The sequence below is a fragment of the Oryzias melastigma genome, linkage group LG2, assembly GCF_002922805.2.
Source record: "Oryzias melastigma strain HK-1 linkage group LG2, ASM292280v2, whole genome shotgun sequence".
NCBI classification, from domain to species: domain Eukaryota; kingdom Metazoa; phylum Chordata; class Actinopteri; order Beloniformes; family Adrianichthyidae; genus Oryzias; species Oryzias melastigma.
In genome coordinates this window covers 15,561,955-15,586,786 of record NC_050513.1, presented here as the reverse complement: position 1 = coordinate 15,586,786, position 24,832 = coordinate 15,561,955, and the positions used below count along the sequence as shown (strand labels likewise).

At 40.2% G+C, this 24,832-nt stretch overlaps 1 protein-coding gene and 1 long non-coding RNA gene across 3 annotated transcripts in view; one reads left to right on the top strand and one right to left on the bottom strand.

Annotated features, from left to right (window-relative positions):
- Positions 1-24,832, top strand: part of LOC112156731 (kalirin) — a 68,769-nt gene that overhangs the window by 26,448 nt on the left and 17,489 nt on the right. For both annotated transcript variants that reach the window (XM_024289037.2, XM_024289035.2), the window contains exons 20-41: positions 1,501-1,667; positions 1,752-1,871; positions 2,489-2,568; positions 6,267-6,405; positions 6,593-6,727; positions 6,834-6,987; positions 7,100-7,215; positions 7,433-7,555; positions 8,900-9,082; positions 9,214-9,338; positions 9,412-9,478; positions 9,549-9,658; positions 11,088-11,157; positions 11,241-11,330; positions 15,680-15,772; positions 15,905-16,016; positions 16,095-16,285; positions 18,965-19,066; positions 19,134-19,288; positions 20,497-20,599; positions 23,867-24,028; positions 24,099-24,279. In XM_024289037.2, the coding sequence (XP_024144805.1) occupies positions 1,501-1,667; positions 1,752-1,871; positions 2,489-2,568; positions 6,267-6,405; positions 6,593-6,727; positions 6,834-6,987; positions 7,100-7,215; positions 7,433-7,555; positions 8,900-9,082; positions 9,214-9,338; positions 9,412-9,478; positions 9,549-9,658; positions 11,088-11,157; positions 11,241-11,330; positions 15,680-15,772; positions 15,905-16,016; positions 16,095-16,285; positions 18,965-19,066; positions 19,134-19,288; positions 20,497-20,599; positions 23,867-24,028; positions 24,099-24,279 (2,778 nt within the window). The remainder of the gene's footprint in view (positions 1-1,500; positions 1,668-1,751; positions 1,872-2,488; positions 2,569-6,266; positions 6,406-6,592; positions 6,728-6,833; positions 6,988-7,099; positions 7,216-7,432; positions 7,556-8,899; positions 9,083-9,213; positions 9,339-9,411; positions 9,479-9,548; positions 9,659-11,087; positions 11,158-11,240; positions 11,331-15,679; positions 15,773-15,904; positions 16,017-16,094; positions 16,286-18,964; positions 19,067-19,133; positions 19,289-20,496; positions 20,600-23,866; positions 24,029-24,098; positions 24,280-24,832) is intronic.
- Positions 20,342-23,974, bottom strand: LOC118599597. The gene is made up of 2 exons (XR_004949010.1): positions 23,845-23,974; positions 20,342-21,503 (listed from the first exon to the last, which is right to left on the bottom strand). It is a non-coding gene; the product is annotated as an uncharacterized LOC118599597 (long non-coding RNA).

The following is a 24,832-nucleotide window of genomic DNA, read 5'->3' as shown; positions in this document are numbered from 1 at the left end:
AACTCCACTGTGTTCTGATGATGAAAATATGGATGGTTAATTCAATTTTTCGCAAAAATTGTTCACCCACAATGCATTGTGGTCTATTTTCATTCATGTAGTGAGCTTTAATTTACACTACACACTGGGAAATTTCAAGTGCACTCAGATATGGAATTGTTGATTTGGACCGCACTATAAAATGGCGAACGCACAATATAGCACACAACGCTGTTGCGTAAGTACTAGCATAAAACGCTTAGTGCCTTCAAGAAATGTAGCAAATCGCTAACAAGTGAACTCCTTTTACCATTTATTTACTATTTTAAGCTAATGGTGGATGTGTTTATATTAATTCTCTGTCTGAATTGCAACTTCTTGCTCACAAATCAAAAGAATAACTGAGAAAAGATGCTAGCACAAAAAGTTCTCAGATTAGCTTAGCTGTCTTTTCAGAAAACTGCTAAAGTTTGAGCATTAGGGGGCTCTAGAAAGTTCCCAGAAAGATTTTATCGTGTCCCAAGGGTCCCCACACAAACATTTTAGTGCACGTGTCTGTTGTTTTCACCCTTCAGGATTTCTGTGACCCAGATTGTGGCTTTGCAGGGTTTCGGGGTTAGCTTGCGCGCTCCTGCTGCTCCCCGAGCGAAGCTGCAGATGCGCCTGATGGGTTTGGTAGATTTTAGGGAAGACATTTGCAGTAATGCTCGCTGAATCGGTGCCAAAGCTGCGAGGGGATGCTCCAAAACTCTTGAAATAAGTGGCTTAAATGGACAGACCCCGGGACTTCCGCCGTGTTAGAAAGGAGTTCCTGCGGCGCTTTAGTGGTGGTCTAAACGATGGTTCTTGAGGTTTCTGAAGCGCTTCCGCCAGGCCTCCAGAGGGCTTGTGGAATCGTAGCTGCTTTTGTTCATGAGATGGTTTCTTAATAAAGAAAAAAAAATCCTAAAAATATGAAGGATTTCCTGAAAATATCCTTTTCTGGAGCAGATTTTGTGACAGGGAAAGAGATTTGTCCGAGATTTGTGTCATCCATAACTGTTTGCTGTTTAAGTCAAGGGTTAGCCGTTAGCGCTTCAGGGGTTTAAACGAGGGGATCAAGAGGGATTTGGAATAAAAAAAACCTGGATGAGGTTAAATAAAAAAGATGGACGTTTATTTAATATTGCAGCAGAATGAAATGTTTTCTAGCTAAAAGCTGATGTGGAAACACGGTGAATTGTAATTGGATCAAAGAAAAATAGACACAGGAAGTCCTGAGCTGCGGTGCAGCCAATTCTGGAACACAGTGATGATATTAGGGGTGGAAAGGGGGGCAGAGAGGATAATGGGTGTGAGGGGGGGAAAAGGGGGACGGGGGGTTACTATGGAAACTGCTCTCTGAAGCACACTGCTGGTCCCCATGGAAACCAGCGCACTGAATTTGCACACACTCATCCATGCGCGCAGACGTGTGCGCAGACGCACGCAACGGATCCATCCGTGCACCTCCGAGCACCCACAATGCCGTCTGTTTGGAAGCAGGTATCGAGCTGTCGGACGTGGAGGGCGGGCTCTCCGCTCAGGTGGAGGAGCTGCAGCGCCTCCTGCAGGACAAGCAGAAGGAGCTGCAGCAGATCGCCGACCACGCGCACACGCTGCTGGAGCAGAACCTGCAGCTGAAGCACCTGCAGAGCCAGGTCAAGCAGGTAACCGGACTTGGGGGGCGGGGCACCCGGCCTTTTGAGACCAGAGGTCACGCTCACCGCCGTCTGTCCGCGCCTCCTTCTCAGGTGCTGGGCTGGATCTCCGAGGGGGAGGTGATGCTGTCCTCCTGCATGCTGAATTCCAGCTGTCTGTCAGAAGCGGAGCAGCTGCAGAGGGAGCACGAGCGCCTCCAACAGGCCATCGAGGTTACTGCACGCCTTCTTTTACACTCCAGAAAATGTTAATTTACATAAAAATGATTTTCCTATTGTGGATTTTTAAATATGAAAGTTTGGAAATGTTTGGATTAAGATGTGTGCAGATTCTCTCTTTAAACATATTATGGTCTACAATTTTTTTACACAAGATTTGAGCTGAAAACACATAAAACACACAGAAATGACCTTAAAGATTAATGCAAACAAGAGAAAAAAAGATCATCTTGAACGGATTGGATTACAAGATATTATTACAAGTAAGAGACACAAATCTTTAACCCACATAATGAAAAAATAAATAAATAATTCTGCAAAAATCTAATCATAAATGAGTTTTTTCAGTCACAGCAGCAGCTGATTTAATACAAGAGAAATTAAACAACTCTGTGAAGCAAACTCCTCAGAGGCGCTCCGCACATTTACCCCCTCATGCGCGGGGGTCAGGCTGATGTGTCAGTCAATCGCAGCGGACATATGCATTGGTTACCATAGTAATGCACCACAGAAAAAAAAAAAAAAAAGAGAGAGTCTCGGACGAAGATTCCTTTTTTGGCTGAAAGTCATGAGGACGGCCCGGTTCATATTCATGCCTTGTCGCCCCTCAGGCTCTGCTGCACGCCGACTCCCTGCAGAGGACCCATCAGGTGGCGCTGGCCCTGCAGCAGAGAGCCGAGCTGCTGGTCAGGTAGGGCTCTGAGTGATTGACAGTCTGTCCTCCTAATGAGAGCTTCTTTTGATCAGTAAAAAAAAAAAAAAAAAATCAAGAAATTGACTTTAAATATATACATTTATTTCCATTTCATTGAGGTAAATAACTGATTGAACCCTGTTACTGGAAAGATTTATTATCCAACACATTCTCATCCCCAAGTTGTCACATATTAACATTTGCTTAAGGACTTTTTGATGCTTTGGGTGTACCCAACTCGTCGTTTTTTGTCGTGCTGGATGTTCGTAAAATCAAGGTTCCGCAACCTCTGGGACCAGCTCCTGTAACGGATGGAGTACCGGATGTAGGAATGGATGTGGTACCAAGTGAATTAAAAGACGGGGTAAACAATGTGGTACTGGATGCCGTAACGGATCCAGTATCGGTTGCAAAAACAGATGGGGTACCAGATGTGGTAACGGATGAATTAACAGATGGGGTAACTAATGTGGTACTGGATGCGGGAACAAAGGCAGGACCAGTTATGGTAATGGATGGGATGGGGTACCAAATGCAGTACCAGTTGTGATACCATTTGCTGTAAAAGATGGGGTACCGGGTGCGTTAACGCATAGGATACTTGATATGGTAACGGATGTGGTAACAGATGCAGTAAGTATGGGGTACTGGTTGTATTAACCAATAGGGTACCGGATGCGGTAACAGATGGGGTACGGGATGGGGTACCGGATGTGATAATGGATGGGGTACCGGATGTGATAATGGATGGGGTAACGAATGTGATAATAGGTGGGGTACCAGATGTGATAATGGGTGGGGTACCGGATGTGATAATGAATGGGGTAACGAATGTGATAATGGTAACGGATGTGATAATGGATTGGGTACCGGATGTAATAATGGATGGGGTAACGAATGTGATAATGGTACCGGATGTAATAATGGATGGGGTACCGGATGTGATAATGGATGGGGTAACGAATGTGATAATGGTACCGGATGTAATAATGGATGGGGTACCGGATGTGATAATGGATGGGGTACCGGATGTAATAATGGATGGGGTACCAGATGTGCTAATGGATGGGGTAACGAATGTGATAATGGTAACGGATGTGATAATGGTAACGGATGTGATAATGGGTGGGGTACCAGATGTGATAATGGATGGGGTAACGGATGTGATAATGGTAACGGATGTGATAATGAATGGGGTACCGGATGTGATAATGGGTGGGGTACCAGATGTGATAATGGATGGGGTACCGGATGTAATAATGGATGGGGTACCAGATGTGCTAATGGATGGGGTAACGAATGTGATAATGGTAACGGATGTGATAATGGGTGGGGTACCAGATGTGATAATGGATTGGGTAACGAATGTGATAATGGATGGGGTACCGGATGTGATAATGGATTGGGTACCGGATGTGATAATGGATGGGGTAACGAATGTGATAATAGGTGGGGTACCAGATGTGATAATGAATGGGGTAACGGATGTGATAATGGTAACGGATGTGATAATGGATGGGGTACCGGATGTGATAATAGGTGGGGTACCAGATGTGATAATGGATGGGGTAACGGATGTGATAATGGATTGGGTACCGGATGTGATAATGGATGGGGTACCGGATGTGATAATGGGTGGGGTACCAGATGTGATAATGGATGGGGTACCAGATGTGATAATGGATTGGGTACCGGATGTGATAATGGATGGGGTACCGGATGTGATAATGGATTGGGTAACGAATGTGATAATGGGTGGGGTACCGGATGTGATAATGGATGGGGTAACGGATGTGATAATGGGTGGGGTACCAGATGTGATAATGGATGGGGTACCAGATGTGATAATGGATGGGGTACCGGATGTGATAATGGATGGGGTACCGGATGTGATAATGGATAAAGTAACCGATGGGGAACCGGATTTGGTAACGGATGGGGTACTGGGGTACCGCAGACTGGTCCTCGGTTCACATCCAGTACCGGTTCACTAATTTGTACCAGACGTGGTACCTTAAGCAAACAGGTAATGGGTTAGGCTTAGAGTACCAGTACTGGGTTAGGGTATCGATTCACATCCTGGAGGTTGGGGACCTGTGATTTAATAGGAACAGCCAGCACCTCAAAAGATGACGAGTGGGGCTCCCCAAAACGTCAGTGAGGTGGAGGGGGCCGAACCATACCTCCATGTGTGACAACTTAGGTATGAGAATGTGTTTTAGTCAGCACACAGTTCAGACGTTGTTGCATTGATGACCAAGCTTCTGCATTTATCTGGAGGAATTCTGGTCCAGCACACTGACCACATGGACATGGTCAATACTCTTTTTTACTGTTAAAATCGTTGATTTAATTAAGGTTTTTATTAGCCGTGTTAACTTTGAAATCAATATAAAGGCAAATTGAAGGATAACTGCTGTTTAAACTGATTTTCCTGATGCAAACAGCTCCTCTACAGTCATACGCACACAGATGAAATGAAATTAACCAGAAAATCAGGTCAATAACCGTCACTAATATTCAGAAAGACATTATTGGATATCGCAGCATCAGTTGTTTCTGCAGAGTCTCTTAGATATTACCCCTCTCATAGAGCCCCTTCTGCCATTGATTTCCCTCTGAGACTATTATCTGACACATTGTGAGATTGGTTTATTCCAGATCTATTTTTGCCATAAAAACTGTTTCTAGCTTCACACAAACTCCGTACATAAAGGTGAACATCATTAGGAAGCACACAACTGTCGTGTTTCTCCATTTAAACTGCATCCACTGCTGCCCGCTATGAACAATGTTTGGAAACAAGCAACAACTCTGCCATCTGTCACAGCCAGAAACACACTTCTCTACTTGTCTTGACAGCTTCTAAAAATCGTGGTGACACGTATCTAAGCAAGACAGCTGACACCTCTGATACTATTGTACAAGAAAACAGGCTACATGTTGGCAAAGTGGTTTAGTACTCTCATAAAGGCCCAGGTTCATATCCCGGCTGGGACCGTGTGCATACTGTAGGTACATTTTCTCCCACAGTCCAGAAAAATGCTTCAATTTTCAGGACACAGTTTCTTTCTTTCCATTATTTAATAAACAGAGTTCATTTTTCTCACTGGTGTCCAGTTTTTGTTATGGTCCCATTTTTGGTTTTCTCCCTATTCTTGAGCCAGGTCCATAACAATCTGATATTAGTGCTCCTGAACAAATAAGCCAAATGTAAACCAGTCAACTCTGATTTTGATCTAAGATACAGAGAAAGGAGAAGGTTAGACCTCCCTTTAATTATGTAATTAGCAAACGGGTAGTGAATGATACAAATGTTTTACATTTTATGCTGTAGGTAGCAGTTTCTCTTAGATACGTCTTCTCTGAAACTCAAAAATAGTAAATATCTAACTTAGCAAAGTAGTTAGTGAGATTTTAACCCACAATCGTTATCAGTATGAGGTGTGCAACACCAGTTAGCTGGATGCTAAATGTACTGTTAGCCTTCCACACCAAGAACAACTGTCTGTATATCGCTCACTTTAGTCCAGATTGTTAAATACTCTGTCTCTCTAATGCCACTAAGTCAAGTATTAAACCAACTTGGGCAAAAATGAACTCCGTTTATGTTTAAAAAATTCCCTTTTGAGGGACCAAACTGGAATCACTTTAGCTGAATATGAACTCATGTTTGCGTTTACTTCCCTCTGCAGGTCTGGCCACTATGATCCAGATGCGGTGAGATCCTGCGCTCAGACCGTGGCGCTGCATTGGCAGACACTAATGCTAAGGATTGAAGACCGGCTCAAACTGGTCAACGCGTCGGCTGCCTTCTACAGGACATCCCAACAGGTAACAATGAGCGGCTCCACCTGTGGCTGGTCAACAGAAGGTACCACTCCGTTCAAATGCTGACAAAGGATTCATTGACACTTTTATTTAAAATCTCTTTTAATGTGAAAACGACGTGAATGTGCTTTTAAAGTTTCAAAATCCAATCTGTAGCAGAACCAAAGTATCAACCAGAACATGTTTCCAGGTGTGTGGGGTCCTGGAGAGTCTGGAGCAGGAGTACCGTCGGGAGGAGGACTGGTGTGCAGGAGGAGAAAGGCAACCAGAGCTAATGCTGCCGCTGATCAATAAACACATGGAGCAGAAGGAGGCTTTTCTGAAGGTGAGGAGAGGACAACGGAGATTCAAATGCATTTGCTCTACAAGCTAAAGCTCATTTCTGAGGTGATAACTGGTGTTTGAATTCCCCTTTTCCATCTCTGCGACAGGCTTGTACTCTCGCGAGACGGAATGCGGAAGTTTTTCTCAAGTACATCCATCGCAACAGCGTCACCATGGCAAACATCTCAGGCCACAGCATCACTGTCTCCGGGGTCTCTGAGGTTACCGGCCATTCCAGGGTGCCAGAACAACAGGTCAAAGGTAAACATTAAAACCAACAACACACGTTAAGCTAAAAAGTCTAGAACTGCAGCAACTCTAGGATAGAGCCTTGAGGGACGCCCTGACCGACAAGAGACTTTTCTACGTTAAGGTATCCTCAGTGAGCTGCTCCAGAGGGAAAACAGAGTTCTTCATTTCTGGACGTTAAAGAAACGTAGATTGGATCAGTGCCAGCAGTATCTGATGTTCCAAACCCACGCACAGCAGGTAACGCTTTTCTTGGGAGACCTGTTAGCGTGTTAAATGATTGCTAGCTATTAAGGAAATGCTAAAGCTATTAAGCTCCATGGTTGAGAGATATACAGAAATATTTCCTACAAGGTCTCTAGAAATATGTTTTCTAAAGTGTTTAGATGTTCCTTCAGTCTTTAAATTGAACTAATAAATTCAGTGACTACGTATCTACTTTTTGATTTCTTGGCAGGCTCTTGATTGGTTGCAGCAGTCAGGTGACCATTACTTGGCCACACATACGTCACCAGGAGCAACCATGGCTGAGACGCAGGAGCTGCTGAACCAGTACAGAGAGTTCTGCGTTTCTGCAAAGGTGGATGTTTTCATGATTTTGAGATGGAATTTCAGCTGCAAATCTGTCATCAATTCCATTTAGATGGAAAATTAGTGAAGATCGAACACATTAGAGCTTAAACTCTATCAGTGTTTAGAGGTGCAAAAACAGATAGAGGTGATGTGGAGAACAAAAACACAACCTGGAGTTTGTACTTTAATAAAACTGCGAATGATCACCCAACTAGGGGTGGGCGATACTGGGAATTTGGGTATCGACCCCATACCTAGTAATTGCAGGGTTAGTGTCGCCAATATTAATACTGATATTTTTCTTTAAATGTTGTATTATAGAATATTTTTGGAAATACACATTTTTTTGTTGAATAAGTGTATAATAAAACACAGGGCAGAGACTTTTGCAATCTACATACATAGAATATAGAACATATTGTAATAATGGCATGATAAAATAACCATAAGAAGACAATGGTAACTAGTGCAAGTCCTCTCTCAATCAATACTTCACCTTGGTATTGATACTATCTATACTGAGATCGATAAGCTCACCCTTACACAAAAAATAGGATTCATTTTTAAAGAAAATATTGTTTAACTATTAAGCTACGTACACTACGTACTCTTGAACACCCATTAGGCCGATTATGTTTACACTGAACAAGCAGGGAGGGGCTTCTCATTCCTTTTGTTTTTCTACTGTTAATTAGTGCATGTCTACCACCTACGGGTTTGGTTTGAAATGCCAAAGTGGTGCAAATCTCGTAAATCTTTCTCCAGGTCTTTTCTGGATTCCGATACTTTATGTTGACTTGGTGTCATATACTTTCATCTGGTCGCCAACCATAATTAGTTTCTCCTTCAAGGTCAATGTTGAAATGTTTGGCACTTCTGTGAATTATTACCACATCCGACTCCCGATTGGTCAAATATTGACCTGGTTTAGCTCTTAAGTCAGTGGCTGCATATTTACTCCGTAGGGCCTGAAAACGGTCAATTGAACTAGCGTGGCGATGCATAGACTCAAAAGTTTTGAACACCTGAAACACGCATATATGGGCATTAACGTAGACTTTTATTGAAAGAGAATATTTCACTGAGCTTTGAACGTAGCTTAAGGATAAGTAAGAGTAAAGTAGGTGAGATGCAGGTGCGTCGTACAAATTAGTCATTTTTTCAACCCTCTAAACCTTGCCCGAGGGGCCAGTTAGTGCTCTCCACTTGTGTAGCTATGTATGAATGTCATTGGAAGAGGCTGCTTGAACTCCTGTTTCAGTGGCCTCTTCCTTTCAGTGTGAGTGTAGCTTGAGACACAAAAAATGTTCTTTTTAGTAAAGCTAACAGATATTGGTGACATTTATCCAAGCACACACAGGAGAAGGTTCACCTGCTGATCCAGCTGGCTGAGAGTATGCTGGCTAAAGGTCACGCCCACCGTACTGAGCTCCGCCGCTGCGTTTCAACAGTGGATAAGCGCTACCGCGACTTCTCCGTCAGGATGGGACAGTATCGCCACCTGCTAGAGACAGCGCTGGGAGGCTGCTCCCAGGTTGGAACCCCTCGCTTTTGTTTTTTACTTCAAGTTCTATGCTTATGTAATCAGACAAGTGAAATGTGACCCATGAATTCAATAAAGGATGGAAAAACAAACCTTACATGAATGTACAATGACCTTTTCAGGACAATAAAGACCTGGAGCTGGAGCTGATCCCCAACAGTCTCTCTGACTCTGACCCAGAGGTCAACCTATCTGACCCAAGTCACCAGGTCAGCGACGAGAAAAGACGTTCCGCCCGGAAAAAGGAGTGAGTTCTCAAATGGTTTATCAAAGTCTGGAGACCTGAACACAGCTCTGACCACCTCTGTTTGTTTCTGCAGGTACATCATGGCAGAGCTCCTTCAGACAGAACGAGTCTATGTCAGAGACCTGCAGGAGTGCATAGAGGTTTGTCCCAGAACAGTCAATGATGTCCTTCACCAGTTCCTGCTAACGCTCATGCTGTCTCCTGGCACAGACGTACCTGTGGGAGATGACGAGTGGTTCAGAAGACGTTCCACTCGGTCTCGCCAACAGTCACTACACGGTGTTTGGAAACATTCAGGACATCTACGAGTTCCATAACAGGTACAGAGTAACATGAAGGTAGATGTTCAACCCACTCTCATTCAGATGTCACATATTGACGTATGGTTAAGGACCCCTCTCTTTAAAAAAATTGCAGCTTTGGGTGTCCCCTAACTCATCGTTTTTTGACGTGCTGACTGTTCCAACTAAATCAATACTCACCAGCCTCTGGGCCAAAAACCAGTACCAGTCCGGTACTGGGACATGGACAGTAATAGTGCCCTAACCCTAACTTTAACCTGGTCCTGGTACCGGACGTAGATCAGTACCAGTACTGGACGTGCATCAGAACAGGTTCGGGACACGGATCCAAATGTGGACCAGGCTAGGGTTAGAGTATCGGTTTAGTGTACTGGCCGCGGATCAGAACCAGTTCTGGACGTGGACCAGGCTAGGGTTAGAGTATTGGTTTAGGGTACTGGGCGCGGATTACTACCAGTTCCGAACGTCGTACCGTATGCGGACTAGGTTAAGGTTAGAGTATTGTGTTTAGGGTTCCGGCCGTGAATCAGTACCGGTTCTAGACGTGGTTCCGAACACGGTACCGGACGCGGACCAGGCTAGGGTCAGAGTATCAGGTTAGTGTACACGCCAGGGATCAGTACTGGTCTGGATGCGGACCAGGCTAGCGCTAGAGTATCAGGTTAGGGTACTGGCCGCGGATCAGTACCGGTTCCGGATGTGGACCAGGCTAGGGTTAGAGTATTTGAGGTTCCATCTGTGTCTGGCACTGCGTCCGACAAAATAACTGGACCCCTGATTTAATTATAACAGCCATCATTTAATTGGGGACACCCAAAAGCAGAGGGGTCTTTAACCAAATGCCAATATGTGACGACTTGGAAATGAAAATGTGTAGAAATGTTACACAATTTAGCATATGATTTTGACCAAAATGGCTCTCAAAAGAGGGTCACGAAAGTCTCTTGGTTTTTAGGAAAAACTCCAATCAAATTAAGCTAAGATGACATTCCTTCACTAATCTGGATCGTTGATTGTCAGAAAATCCCCATCTCAAATGTGATGTCAAGTGTAGAGAAAAAAAGGACAACATCATCTACATACAGGTCATAGGAAACCCCATTAAAAACAGAGGACGATCTACCTATAAGACACAAACAGCAGAGTCACCAGTAGTGTGCCTTGGGGTACCCCTGCGGGTAGGTGGTTAGATGAAGAAGTTGGCAGTAGCCATGAGATCTATAGAAGAGTAGGTTTGAAAGTGACTGTGAAAGTGGAAGTTCTGGCATGTGTCGAACGTTTGCCTGAAAAAATAGAGAACTTTCCTTTAAATCCAGAGCTTAATTCTGCTGGAGAAACTAGCAAAATAAACGGTAGTATGAACATCAGAATTCACGGCCAGGAAGTTTGCTGGTTATAAGACGCTGCATACTGTCCGTAGTAATGCATAACTCTGTTTCTGTTGCAGTATTTTCCTAAAGGAGTTGGAGAACTACGAGCAGCTTCCTGAAGACGTGGGACACTGTTTCGTCACCTGGGTAACCAAAGCAGTTCCGTGTATTTTTAAAATCCAAATCCACATTGCAGACTAAGGTCTGTCTCTTTGGTTGTTTGTCTACAGGCTGACAAGTTCCACATGTATGTGACGTACTGCAGAAACAAACCAGACTCCAGTTTATTGATCCAGCAGCATGGAGTGGGATTCTTCGAGGTCAGTTACTCACTCTTAGTGGATTTTTTTTTTCTGAAAACACCTAAAACGTCTTGCTGAGTGATCTGGCTCTGCGTCGGGGTATCGCTGTTCATCCAGGCGCCAACAGAAGGAAAGTGAGGGAGATCCGAACGGTTACTGGTCTGCCTGAAAATGCATCTACTAATGGAAGCTTTGAGAAATGCCCGTAAACTAATTTACCAGAGCGTGCAAGTGGACTCGCTCTGGATAATGTTGAACACACCCGCCAGAAGGATTCCTCAGAAAAGACCTTTAAGACATCAAAGGGTGGAGATGCTGGCAACAAATGGGCAAACAAAATATAACACAGAACATCAAGGTCGTAGAACTCTCGGACGAGGAAACAAACATTTTTTATCTATGGGCATGCTGCGGCCGTAGTGAATACAACACATAAGGGTAAGTTAGGGTGAAGTAGGTGAGCCGCAGGTGTGTCTTACAGATTTTTAGTGTTTTTGACCCATAAAAATCCTGCGAAATGTGCAAGAAATGCCAACAGGAGTGTTCACGTGATGAGTATGGTGGTCCTCGTGGTGTACCCCTACTGTTAAAAACTAGACAGTGTATTTTGCGTGGACAACCTAAGATGTCCTACAGGTACTTATATTTCACATGCACACCCGTGTGTTTGGCATTTGTGCGTGGTCAATAAGGGTAAAAAGTAGACAACTTGCATTAGCCTACAAATACTTTGCGATACACGCGCTCAAGAATTATACTTTCCATTAAGGTGTTCCTATGAGCCTCCAAGACACACCTGCGCCCCTTAGGGGTGTTTATGGGCAAGAGTCTGACAATATGACACAAATCATGATACGCGTCTCAAAATACGATACATATTGTGACGAATCCCAAGGTTGTCCCAGAACAATTTTTTACCTTTTTTAAAAATGATGGTTGTGTCCAAATTCCCCCCCTAACCCCTAACTACTAAAAAAACTACACAGTGTGGGACTATGTAGTGCCCTGGATTTTAAAGGTAATTCGGACACGATGTTCACTACTTTTCTTTTGTTTTTTTAAACAGCGGATATGACGACACAGATTTCCCAAAGTGAAAATTGAATAAAAATGAACATTTCATGACATTTAGTTATGACTCCACTGTGTTCTTATGGTGAAATGTGGATGGTTTATTCAAATATTACATTTAAACACATGTTTTTGTCCGAAAGTGTTCAAATTGTAGTTTATATCCGCTAATCTAGTGACCATCGATGTACGTTAGTTTTTCGCAAAGACTTCTGACAAGCTAGCATGTAAATATTAGCCTAACTCCAAAACAGCCTAAAAGAAAGCTTAAAAAGAAACGGCTACATTAGCGAAAACAGCTAGCATAAATAGCTAAACTTCAAAATATTCTGAGAAAAAAGCCTAAATTAACCAAAACAGCTAGCATGTAGCTGAAATATTAGCTAAATTCCAAAATAGCCTAAAAAATTCTAAGTAAATGCCAAAATAGTCCAAAAAGCTAGCGTAATGCTAATTTATAAAACTTTAAAACTGTAACTTTTAAAAATAATTACGAACAATAATAAGACAGAAATATTATTCCAGAATGATTCAACACAACCTTAAATCATTTTCAACACTTTACTCTCCATAAAAATATATTTTACAAAATAGTAATAAGCTCAAGATAGAAACAATAAAATGATCTGGAGGACCGCTAAAATGCTAAAAGAGTCATCTACTCTAGTTTCTTACAGACGAGAACCCAACAAGAGCCATAAAGTCATATTTTATCGTTTAAAAATGTACAATATTTACGCTTTTTGGCCAATTAAGCATTTATTTATACATTTTGTTTTTAAATATTGCAATAATTGAATTACAACAGTGTCCATATATTTCTTTATATAACAGTTATAACTTGTTTTACTCTTGACAGCAGCACACACTAGTTCCTTTCAAATAATCTTATACTAAAAATGCAAAACATGTAAGCATGATATTTTTTATCATCAGGATTTTTGTGGGGGTTTTTTGTTGTAATCTAAAAAATAAATATTTTAGTAGACTTATTTATTTAAAAAAAACTCAAAACATTTAGAATAAACTGACCTTTTTATTGAAAACTCTAAATACTTTCAATCATTTAAAAACACATTAATTATAAACTTTAACCACTTTAGTGTAATTTACCAAAATAAAAAAAACTATTATTTGACTAACTAAAAATGTAAATATAAATTTAAAGAGCATTTCTACAGAATTTCTGACTGTAAATTAAACCTTTTTGCTTGGATCCTTGACATGTTAAAATTTAACTAATCTATTTATTATAAAGAGCCACAGGTTGCAGACCCTTGTCTACACAAACAGTAAAAATGTCAGTTTCTCTAATAAACTGATGTGACATTCTGCTCATCCACACTGAGCATGCTCACTCCGGCTGCTGCAGGTCAGACTCAGACTGCTAATCAGCCAGCATGCAGGAGCTGGTTTGCATACTGGAGAGAACACCAAAGCTGCTCTCCGATGACGTTCTGGAAGGTTCCTTTGATCTGAATCCTTAGGAGACATCTGAATATGTTATCATTCTCTTACGGCTCCTTCATCCCAGCAGCAGAGTGAAGCTCCTCCAAAGCCTTCCCTCCGTGTCCATGCACGGTTTTAGATGTTGGATCCAAAAAAATCTCTCATGTTATCTTAAAGAGCAGCTCTGATACAAACTGTAATCTCTTCTTGTAGCCTTTTGGTAATATATAAAGAAAATTAAGCATACTTTTTTAATTTAAATAGTTGAGAATCAGGAGCAGATGAAAAAGAATGTTGTTAGAAAAAGATCGGATTTGTATGTTTTCATCGTCTGATAGCTCCAATATTTCTTAACATTTTAGTTGCAGCACTAATGCCAGGGTGGGGGTGTGAGGGGCTGTTAGCTAGAGGGACAGCATGTAAACGCCAGGGGGGTCAAACTCGATGACACAAGGGGCTAAAATCCAAAATCACATCTTAGGTCACGGGCAGAACAGAATAAACATTTATTAAACACACTAGAACTACATTTTTAAACTTTAAAACTAACTTCTTAACATAATTATGAAATAGATATATAGAATTATCTTCAATAATGCTAGTATGAATGCTGAAAGCTGAATTTGGCTGGTAAAGATGCTAGTGCTAATAGCTGAAAATGTTAAACTGATAGCTGAAAAGTTAAAACCTGAAAACGCCGAACCTAATAGCCAGCTAAAATATTATCTAAATGCCACATTAGCCTATAAAACAAAAACAAAAAAATTTAGGTTAGCCAAAACAGCTAGCATGTTGCTGAAAAACTAGCTAAACTTCAAAATAGCCAAAAAAAAACAAAACAGAAAAAGCCTAAACTAGCCAAAACAGCTAGCGTGTAGCTAAAAAACTAGCTAAACTTCAAAATAGCCTAAAAAACCGGAAAAAAACCTAAACTAGCCAAAATATTGTGTAAATATTAGCCTTACTCTAAAACAGCCCAAAAAGACTAAAAAGAAAAGCCTAAATGACCCAAAACAGCTAGCATGTAGCTAAAATATTAGCTTATCTCCAAAACAGCCTAAAACTAAAAAGAAAAGCCAAAATTAGCCAAAATACCTAGCATGTTGCTGAAATATCTGCTAGACTCCAAAACAGTTTAAAAAACGTAAAAAGAAAAGGCTATATTAGCCAAAACAGCTAGCATGTTTCTGAAAAAAGGGCTAAACTCCAAAATAGTAAAAAAAAACAGCACAATGCTAAATGTTAAAACTTTAAAACCGTAACTTTTTAACATAATTATGAATAATAAAAAGGCAGGAATATTATTCCAGAATAAATTAACTTAAACATTTAATAACTTTTAATATTTCACTCTCCATAAAAATAGATTTTGTCAAAATTATACAAGTTAGAAATGAGCGCAAGATAACATCGGGTCATTAATAACAATTAAATACAAAGATCTGGAGGGCCGGATCCGGCCCCCGGGCCTTGACTTTGACACTTTTCTCCACGCCAACTGTCCCACCATCATTTAAAAGGTGAATTTCTAATGAACGCCTGTCACCCTGCAGAAACTATGTCCTTTTTTTTTGTTTGTTTTTTTTTGCTAAACCTGGTATAAATATTGAAGCTTTCGAAATAGATAAAAAAATAATCAGAATAGATCTTTTAAAAGAGGAATATTTTATTTTTTTAACTTTTATTTTTCACTCAGACAAATATTTAAGATGATTTTGAACAAAAGAAATGATAAAAAAAATCCACCTGGTCTCCTCGGTGGAGGTACCTGTTAGTCTTGCAGGTTTGCTGCAGGAAAACATTTTGTTTGATGTTTATTTTGCTTCCGTCTTGCTGTGTGAACACAGGAGGTGCAGAGGAGACACGGACTTGCTAACTCCATCTCCTCGGCGCTGATTAAACCGGTCCAGAGGATCACCAAGTACCAGCTGTTGCTTAAGGTAGGCTTTTTCTTCCAGCCGATTGAGTTCCATATGGAGCACAGAGAAAATATGAGCATCGCCGAGTCCTGCAGGTCATTAGAGAGTCGTTTCTGGACATTCGGGGCAAAAAGAAAAGTGCTTTTTGTGCAGGAGCTGCTGGCCTGCTGCGAGGAAGGCAAGGGCGAGATAAAGGAAGGCCTGGACGTGATGCTGAGCGTCCCGAAGAGAGCAAACGACGCCATGCACGTCAGCATGTTGGAAGGTGAAACACAGGATCAACAAGCGGACCGCCGCGCTTCGGTCGTACCGTCTCTGACCTCCTCTGTCTGTCACCCGCCAGGTCTGGAGGACGGCGTGGAGGTGCAGGGAGAGCTCCTCCTGCAGGACTCCTTCCTGGTTTGGGAGCCGAAGTCTCTGATAAGAAAGGGGCGGGACAGACACCTGTTCCTGTTTGAGCTGTCGCTCATCTTCAGCAAGGAGATTAAAGACTCGTCCGGCCGCACCAAGTATCTCTACAAAAGCCGCCTGAGGGTAAAACGGCAGATTCTTTCTAAAGATGTCTGACATTTCACAAAACAGCCCAGCAAATACCCCAGCAGTTCTATTTTCACTGAAACTATGTCATTTTAAGCTAAATACGTTGCAGAGGCAAACGAACCATCAGTCCACATATTTATTTTTAAGTTGCTTTTACAAAATTCTTAAACTTTTGTGCCAAAAAACATACAAATGACCATATTTTCTGCTCTAGAGGGCAGACCGTTAATCAATATAAGTCAGTCTCTGGCTTTATTAATGGCGTTCAAAAGAACTGTAGTACGCTACGCATTAGCCGCGTTAGAAGAATTAAAAGAATTAGCAATGTTAGCATATTTACAAAACCTGTAAATCCCAACCTTGTTTACAACATGTAAAAAAACAGACTAATACAGCTAAAAAAAAAATCTTACTATGACTAAGCTAACTCCCAACCTTGTTAGTAACACGTGGAGAAAAAAAAAAAAAAAACATCAAAAACTGCTACATGTTAGAATAGTCACAATCATTTTAACTCCCAACCTTGTTAGAAACATATAAACTAAAGACAAAAACTGCTAAAATAAACGTTACTGTGACAATGCTAACTCTTGATTCATTTTAGGAACATGTAAACAACACAATCTGACCACACTACACATTAGCAGCTAACCGCGTTAGCATTTTCACAATACCTTCCAACCTTAATGGCAACACATAAAAAAACAAGCTGGTATAGCTAAAACAAATGTTACTGTGACTACACTAAATCCTAACCTGTTTAGTATCACAAAAGAAAAACACAATCCGATACTACCACACGTTAGCCGCTAGCAGCTTTAGCTTATTCACGATACCTCTAATTCACAACTTTTTTTGCAACACAAAAAAACAATGACTGAAACCGCTAAAACAAAGGTTACTATGACTACGGAAACTCCCAAATGTTAGTAATACAAAAAAAACAGTCAAAGACCGCTACACGTTAGCTGAGTTAGCGTATTTACAATAACTGTAACTCCCGACCTTGTTTGAAACACTAAACTAACAGATTCCACTAAAACAAATGTTACTGTGACTAAGCTAACTCCTAACCTATCTAGTAACACGTAAAAAAAAAAAAACACAGTCTGACACCACGACTATTTAGCTGTTAGCTACGTTAGCATATTCACAAAATTGGTAACTTGTTTGCAACATGTAAAAAACGGACTGATAGTGGTAAAACAAATGTTACTCTGACTATCCAAACTCCCAAACTTGTTAGCAATGTGTAAAAAAACAGTCCAAGACCGCTACACGTTAGCTGAGTTAGCATAACTGTTACCCGTTAGCATATTTACAATAACTCCCGACCTTGTTTGCAACACGAAACTACCAGACCGATACCGCTAAAACAAACGTTACCGCGACTAAGCTAGCTTCTAAATTGTTTAGTAACACGCAAAAAAACACAAGCAGACCCTACGTTTTATTTAGCCGTTAGCCCCGTTAGCATATTTGCAATGCTTTTAACTCCCAACCTTGACTGCAACATTTAAAAAAAGGACTATGCTAACTCCTAATTTGACACCACTACACATTACTCGCTAGCCACATTAGCGTATTCACAAAATGTGTAACTCCCAACCTTGTTAGCAAAACGTAGAAAAATAAAAGACACAGATACACGGTAGCCAAGTTATTACAAGTATTCACAATACCTGTAGCTACCAACTTTGTTGAAGTGATATTGGTAAAACTAACGTTACTGTGGCTAAGCTAACTCCCAACTTTGTTAGAAACACCTACAAAAAACACAGCTCAACACCGCTACACGTTAGCTACATTAGCATATTCACAATAACATCCAGAAGCTGAATAAATTGATATATAAGGCGCTCAGAATTTTAAGGCAAATTGTCATTTAATGCTTAAAGAAGTAAGGTTTATAAATGTGATACATTGAACTTTTCTGATTTATTTTTATATTTTAAGTGCAGATCCAAGGAGTTTGAGCTTTTAGAGATTTTTAATTTCTTATTTCTTTTACTTAAATCAATAAATTATTACCAAAAAGTGGATTTTATGTTCATTTTAATCTCAAAACAACCTAAGTCTGACCTCAAATTGTTGTTTTTTATGACTAAAACTGGCACTTTTAAGATTAATAAAACATTCTACTGTGAGTCAGGAGTCCTAGATTTGACTGGAGTCATTAAACTTTGTATTAAAATGTCTAAAAACGAAGCGTCCACCCATTGTAGCTCTATGCCTGACGTTTAGGGTTTTTTTCCATCTAATAAATGTAGTTGGAATTCCCCTTACAGTGATTTTTTTTTCAATGTTCTCACATGTGTTTCAGATGAATGTCAGAACCTCTGCATGTATTTGTGAATTTCTAGTAAACATTTTCTCACATATTTTCTGATTTTTGAAGGCCAGACGAGCGGAAACGCTCGAGTGCTTCAGTTTATGTGAATGTCTGAGTTTTTATTTAGCTGTGGTTTTAAGGCAGCCTTTATGTGGCTCATTACACTCTATATTTGTTTTAAAGATATTTGACGCCTTCTGCGGTTCATGAGGCTCCGTCACTTTAGGAATAGTATTCATGGCTTTGAATGAGATTAATCTGCATCACCTGTGTTAACAGGAAGTAGAATATGAGTGTTTGTGAAGAGATTTAACCAGCTTTAAATGTCAATCTGTTGTCAGACGTCTGAGCTGGGGGTGACGGAGCACATAGAGGGGGATCAGTGCAAGTTTGCTCTGTGGGTTGGACGGACGCCGACGTCGGACAACAAGACGGTTCTGAAGGTACGACCGAACGTGACATTTTAGAGTGGGGTGACATATCCTGACATCCGGGTTTTACACATTCAAGGCTTCGTCCCTCGAGCTGAAGCAGGAGTGGGTCCGCAGCATCCGACAGGTGATCCAGGAGAGGCGGGGCCACCTGCGCGGCGCTCTGAGGGAGCCCATCCCCCTCCCAAAGACCCCCAACCCCACGCTGGGACGACAGCGCAGCATCACGCGCAGGCAAGGAGCTTCAGATTTCTGTTTTCAGGGAATGAGTTGGACATTTTTTTGATGATATATTAAGAAAATTGGGCCAAAAATGTGAATTTCTGAGTATTTGTTTATTCAAATCAATGTGAATCAGGAGCAGAGGAAAAAATGCAGTTTGAGAAAGGTTGTGTTTGTATAATTAGTGGAATACAAGCTCCTAGTTCTTAGCATTAGGGAGCGAAAAGGATACGGAGAGAAAATAGACTCACTCTGATTCGTGTGTGCAAGGATTTGTGCGTGCGAATTCTTGATTTGTAACTCATATAATGTTTTGTGCATAAGTAAAAAAAATTCAAAATAAAAAAAAAATGCAATTCACACATGCACAAATTAAAACTACAACAGCTTGAAACTAATTATACACAAAAATCTTTTAAAAAATACGCACAAATCACCTCTTACCATAAGCCTAAGTTACTCATGGATTCCATCTCTTATTTTCAAAGTGATACGTGTTTCTAAAAACGTTTATTTAGAATTTTTATATTAATTATTGGAAATATGTGTTTAAGAAAGTTGGAAAAAGTTAAGTTTCACCAGATATTATTCACAATCCAAGTTTAAAACGGCTGATACGAAAACTCTAATGACCCAGCATTCTAGTAGTACTTGAACGCATCACTCACGGATGAATCAGTGAGACGTGAAAAGTTTCTCACGATGGAATCCGTGTGTAACTTAGGTTTTGTTCGTGTGTAAGAGCTGATTTGTACGTATTTTTTAAAGATTTTTGTAATTTAATTTGTGCATGTATAAATTGTGTTTTGTATTTTTCAGATTTTGTAACTGCACAAAACATATGAGTTACAATTCAAGAATTATGCACCCACAAATCGGAGTGAGTCTATTTTCTCTCCATAAAAGGGGGCGGGGTTCCACTCCAAATGGCCCCAAATGATCCCTGCCGCTCTGCAGAAACTATGTCCTTAAAGACGACACAGATTTTTTTTTTTTTTTAGCAAAAAAATCATAATTTAAAGTCCTTTTACAATAGATCAAAAGATGATTGGATCAGAAGTTTTATTTTTTTTTTTTTATAAAAAGTTTCAAACAAAGTTCTCAAAAGAAATTTGAGAGTAAAGGAGGCAGTTGAGGAACTCCAGCTCCAACAGATTTGAAAAAAATGTGAAAAATATGGAAAAAAAGTGTAAATATTTCCGTGCGGTGGTGACTTTCAGGGAGACGAGCGAGGACGCAGACAGCCTGGGTGATGCCAGCAGTCAGCCTGACACGGTTTCCATCGCCTCACGAACGTCGCAGAACACCGCCGACAGCGACAAGGTAACCGCACACACACACACACACACACACACACACACACGGAGTGTGTTCAGAGGGGTGTGTCGAGCGCCTCATGACCTCAGCTCTGCTGCAGCTGGCTGGGTGTGAGCATGTTTGTCCACACTCTTCTAGAAACTCCACGCCGTCGACGAGGTACGTTCGACTTTTGCTTTTACCTTCAGGTTAGTTAGGAGGTGCTCCTGTGACCTCTGACCTCTGACATGTTGAACTGAGCTGAACAATGATACAAATTCGAGGTAAAACAATGAATTTTCGTCTCGTATGGAATTTTTTTAGTATTTAAAAATATAAAAATATACATGAACGAGTTTTACAAAAAATTATGATAAATGTAATTTTTATTCCTTGTAGGTCATGAAATTTTTAGGGGAAAAAAGGGAAAAAAACAAAAAAATTTGTAAAAAATTCCTAATAATTTAAAAATAAATTAAAAAGGAAAAATAAGTAAAGATTTTAAAACAGTTTTCAGGGAAAGTGTTTTTCCAGCTGCCTGTCAGCTCGGTTCAGCCCGGATTCCTCCTCCTCTTTCGGGACAAACCATTCCGTTTTCCCCCCTTCTCTGGTTTTGCTCGGATGAGCCGACCCATTTGGAAGCCACCGCCTCCATTCAGCTCCTCTGCTGCTCCCTCCGTAAATCACAGCTGCTTTCATTTAGTCGGGAACTCCCCCCACTCTTTCCCAGAGGGCGCTGGGTGTTCCCCCCCACCGGAGCCAGAGCACATGTGCTTATGTGAGCTATCAGTCTGGCTGGAGAGTCGGCGGTAACCACGGCGACCTGGTTTCATGTGATGCTGGGCGGCGCTGAGCGGGATGATGAATGAGGGTCATCTGTCATGTTGTGGCAACAAAGACGCTCAGGTTCAACGCCATTTATCATTTAGCGCTAAAAAGGAGAAAAAGTGTTTTTTTTCAAAAAGAAAATATAAAATATATAAATTGGTGGTTTTAATTTTCGTAAATAAATAAAAGTTTGTAGAGAAATTAAAAAAAAATTCAGTATTATAAAAAAATTAATTATACAGACATTAAAAGATAACTACTAAATAGTTTTCTATAGTATAATAACTTATGTATGCATTAATTTTTTAATATTGGAGCTTTGTAACATGTCTCTCTGCTTCAGAATCTGCTGGAATAAAGTTGATCGTATTGAAAAATTACAGAATGTTAGTTGTTTAACATCAATAGTGACGTCTCAGGTGTTAAAGGGTTAAAGGGAAAAAAATAAATCATTATTACATCTATATATGCATATGCATTGTTATAGATCCAACTAAATGTTTTTTTTTTTACTCCAGCAAATATTTTTTATATCTTTAGTAGGAAGAGGAAAATTGACAAAAGATGTGCAAAATGGTTATTTTTTGTAGTCTAGAATGTTTTATTATTTTTATTTTACTATGCTAGAGTTCTCACTACCAGTTTACCTTTAAAATAGTTTTTGTGAGATCCATATTTTTAAGTACGACCCCAGTTTCTTTTTTACTGATATATTTTACACAATGATTCAACAATGAGACTGAAATATGGAGAGAAAATAGACTCACCTGATTTATCTCATTCTTGATTTGTACGTCATAGAAATCAATGTTGTCTGTAACTGTGTGTATTTGAAATTGTGTCTTCACATGGACAAAAATCCCAAAAAAGTGATATAAAATATAATTGACACACGCACAACTTTAAATTACAGCAGCTTGAAACTAACATCCTGCTCACGGGGGAGTGAGGAGAAAACTTTAGTAGCAACTTTAGTGTTTTAAAAACGCATAGGCTGGAAAAAAAAAAAAAACAGGGTTGTGTAGATATTAGCCTAAATCATTGAAGAAAACAATAAACGGTGGCAACCTGAGCACAGAAAATGAGTAAAACTATGGAGAGAAAATAGTATCACCCCAATTTATGTGTGCGTAATTCTTGATTTGTGCTTGACTTCACATTTATGCGTGTTGTTGAACTTTTTTAAAATTAAATTTTAGGGCATTTCTGTTTAAAACAGTGGGGAAATGTCAAGTTTTCACCAGATATTATTTACAATTTAAGTTCCAAGTGGCTGATAAAAAAACTTTGATGAACCAGCATTCTAGCCGCATTTAAACGCATCACTTACACACAAATCTTAGATACGTTAAAAGAGTCTCACATCAGATTTGATGGAAAATGTGGTTTTTTGTGCATGTGTGTATTGGGCATACTTTTCAAATATTTGTGTGTAATTTAAAGTTGTGTGTGTTTTATTTTTTCGTGTTTTGTAATTTTTGTACATGTGAATACGCAATTACAAGTGCACACAGTTACACACAAAATGTATTGTATGAGTTGCAAAGGAAGAATTACGCACGCACAAATCAAAAGTTGTGCACAAATTAAGAAATTCCCTCTCACAAATTGAGATGAGACTATTTTCTCTCCATAGTGGCATCTCACATTAAAATTTGTCCATAAATGCAGTTGTGTGTATGTGTACGAATTACACATACACACGAATCCAAAGTTACGCATAAACATGCAAACACAAGTTGCAAATCAAGAGTTACACAGACATTGGATGAGACTATTTTCTCTCCATAGTAGCATGTTATATCAAAATTTGTCCATAAAAGCAGTTGTGTGTATATGTGTAATTCTTACAAATACACACACACACACAGACAAAAATCCAAAGTTACACATAAACATGCAAACACAAGTTGCAAATCAAGAATTACACAAACATTGGATGAGACTATTTTCTCTCCATATAAACTGTCCAGAAAACTCAATTCAGAGTTCTAAATGTTATTTTTTTAGTTTTTCGCAACAAAAATAAAAGTAACTGAGATTAAACAGTTTTTTTTTATATTATAAATCAAAAGATCAAATATGTAGACACTAAATAAAAATGTAAAAATCCACAAAGAAAGAAAAATATGTGAAATTTGTCTAAAAAGAACAGGCGGAGCTCCCAGGGTTTGTTCCTAGTGTATTATATTCATGAGTCATTTGTTATGTTTGTCTTAAGACAAACATTTTCAGAGCTATTTTTTAAACTGTTAAATTTTAACGCGAATAGGGGGCGGAGTCATTCCTGCATCACTTTAAACCTGCTGATATGATTTGGAAACTCACTGCAAACAGTTAACGTGAATATATTTGAATAATTATGAGTACTTTAAGATAAATATATCAGAGATCTTAGTATAAAACAGCAGCACTGAACCGTGTTTGGTTAAACCTTGACTCACCGGCGCGTCTGTGTGTTTGCAGCTCTCCGGCGGCTGCGAGTTAGTGGTGGTACTGCTGGACTTCACCTCTGGGGGGCCGGGAGAGCTGAGCGTCCGCTGCGGCCAGACGGTGGAGCTGGTGGAGCGCTCTGCAGACCGGCCCGGCTGGTGTCTGGTCAGAACCACGGATCAGACGCCTCAGCAGGTGAGAAATCAAGCAAAAAAATAAGAAAAGTTTAAAAAAATCTAACTTTTTTCCGTTTCTCCTCCTCAAGGAGGGTTTGCTGCCCATGAGCGCCCTCTGCCTGTCGCACTCCCACAGTGCAGGGGACATGGAGGGGCTCCTCCCGGCCTCCACCACCTCCTCCAGCACCTCCTCCACCTGCACCACCACCTCCTCCTCTCTCAACTCCTCCTCCACCACCACCTCCTCATCCACCGTGAGCGCGGCGAAGGGTGAGTATCCAGACAACATCCGGCCGTGGCGTCCGTGTCACTTCCTGTTTGAGTGGAGGCAGGTTTAAACTTCCTCAGACTGTTGTGACGTCCCGCATCCTGCCCATCCCTAAATATTGAAATGTCCCTTTTGTGAAGCTGTAAACACACAGCGCATGGGAAATATGTCCATTTTTTACATCAAAATCTGACTTTTTTTGTTTGTTTTTTTTTCAAAATTTGAATCTATAAACTTTTTTTTCAGGTCAGAAAATTAATTAGTCTGTTATATGACCTTTGACCCTTAACAATCAGACACAACACGGCTGCTTTAAAGAATTAAATCAATCCAAAATACTTCAAAAGGTACAAAATACAAATAAAACCAACAGAAATGATCAAAGTACAAATGAACGACGCTTACGATGACATAAACAAAATAAACGGCTTTTGTGATAAAACAAAACAGATTAAAAATAAAATAAAAAACTAAACAGTCTTTGACTTGAAAGAAAACAAACAAGTAAACAATTTGGATTTGTCTAAATAAAACAAAATGAACAGAAGATCTAAA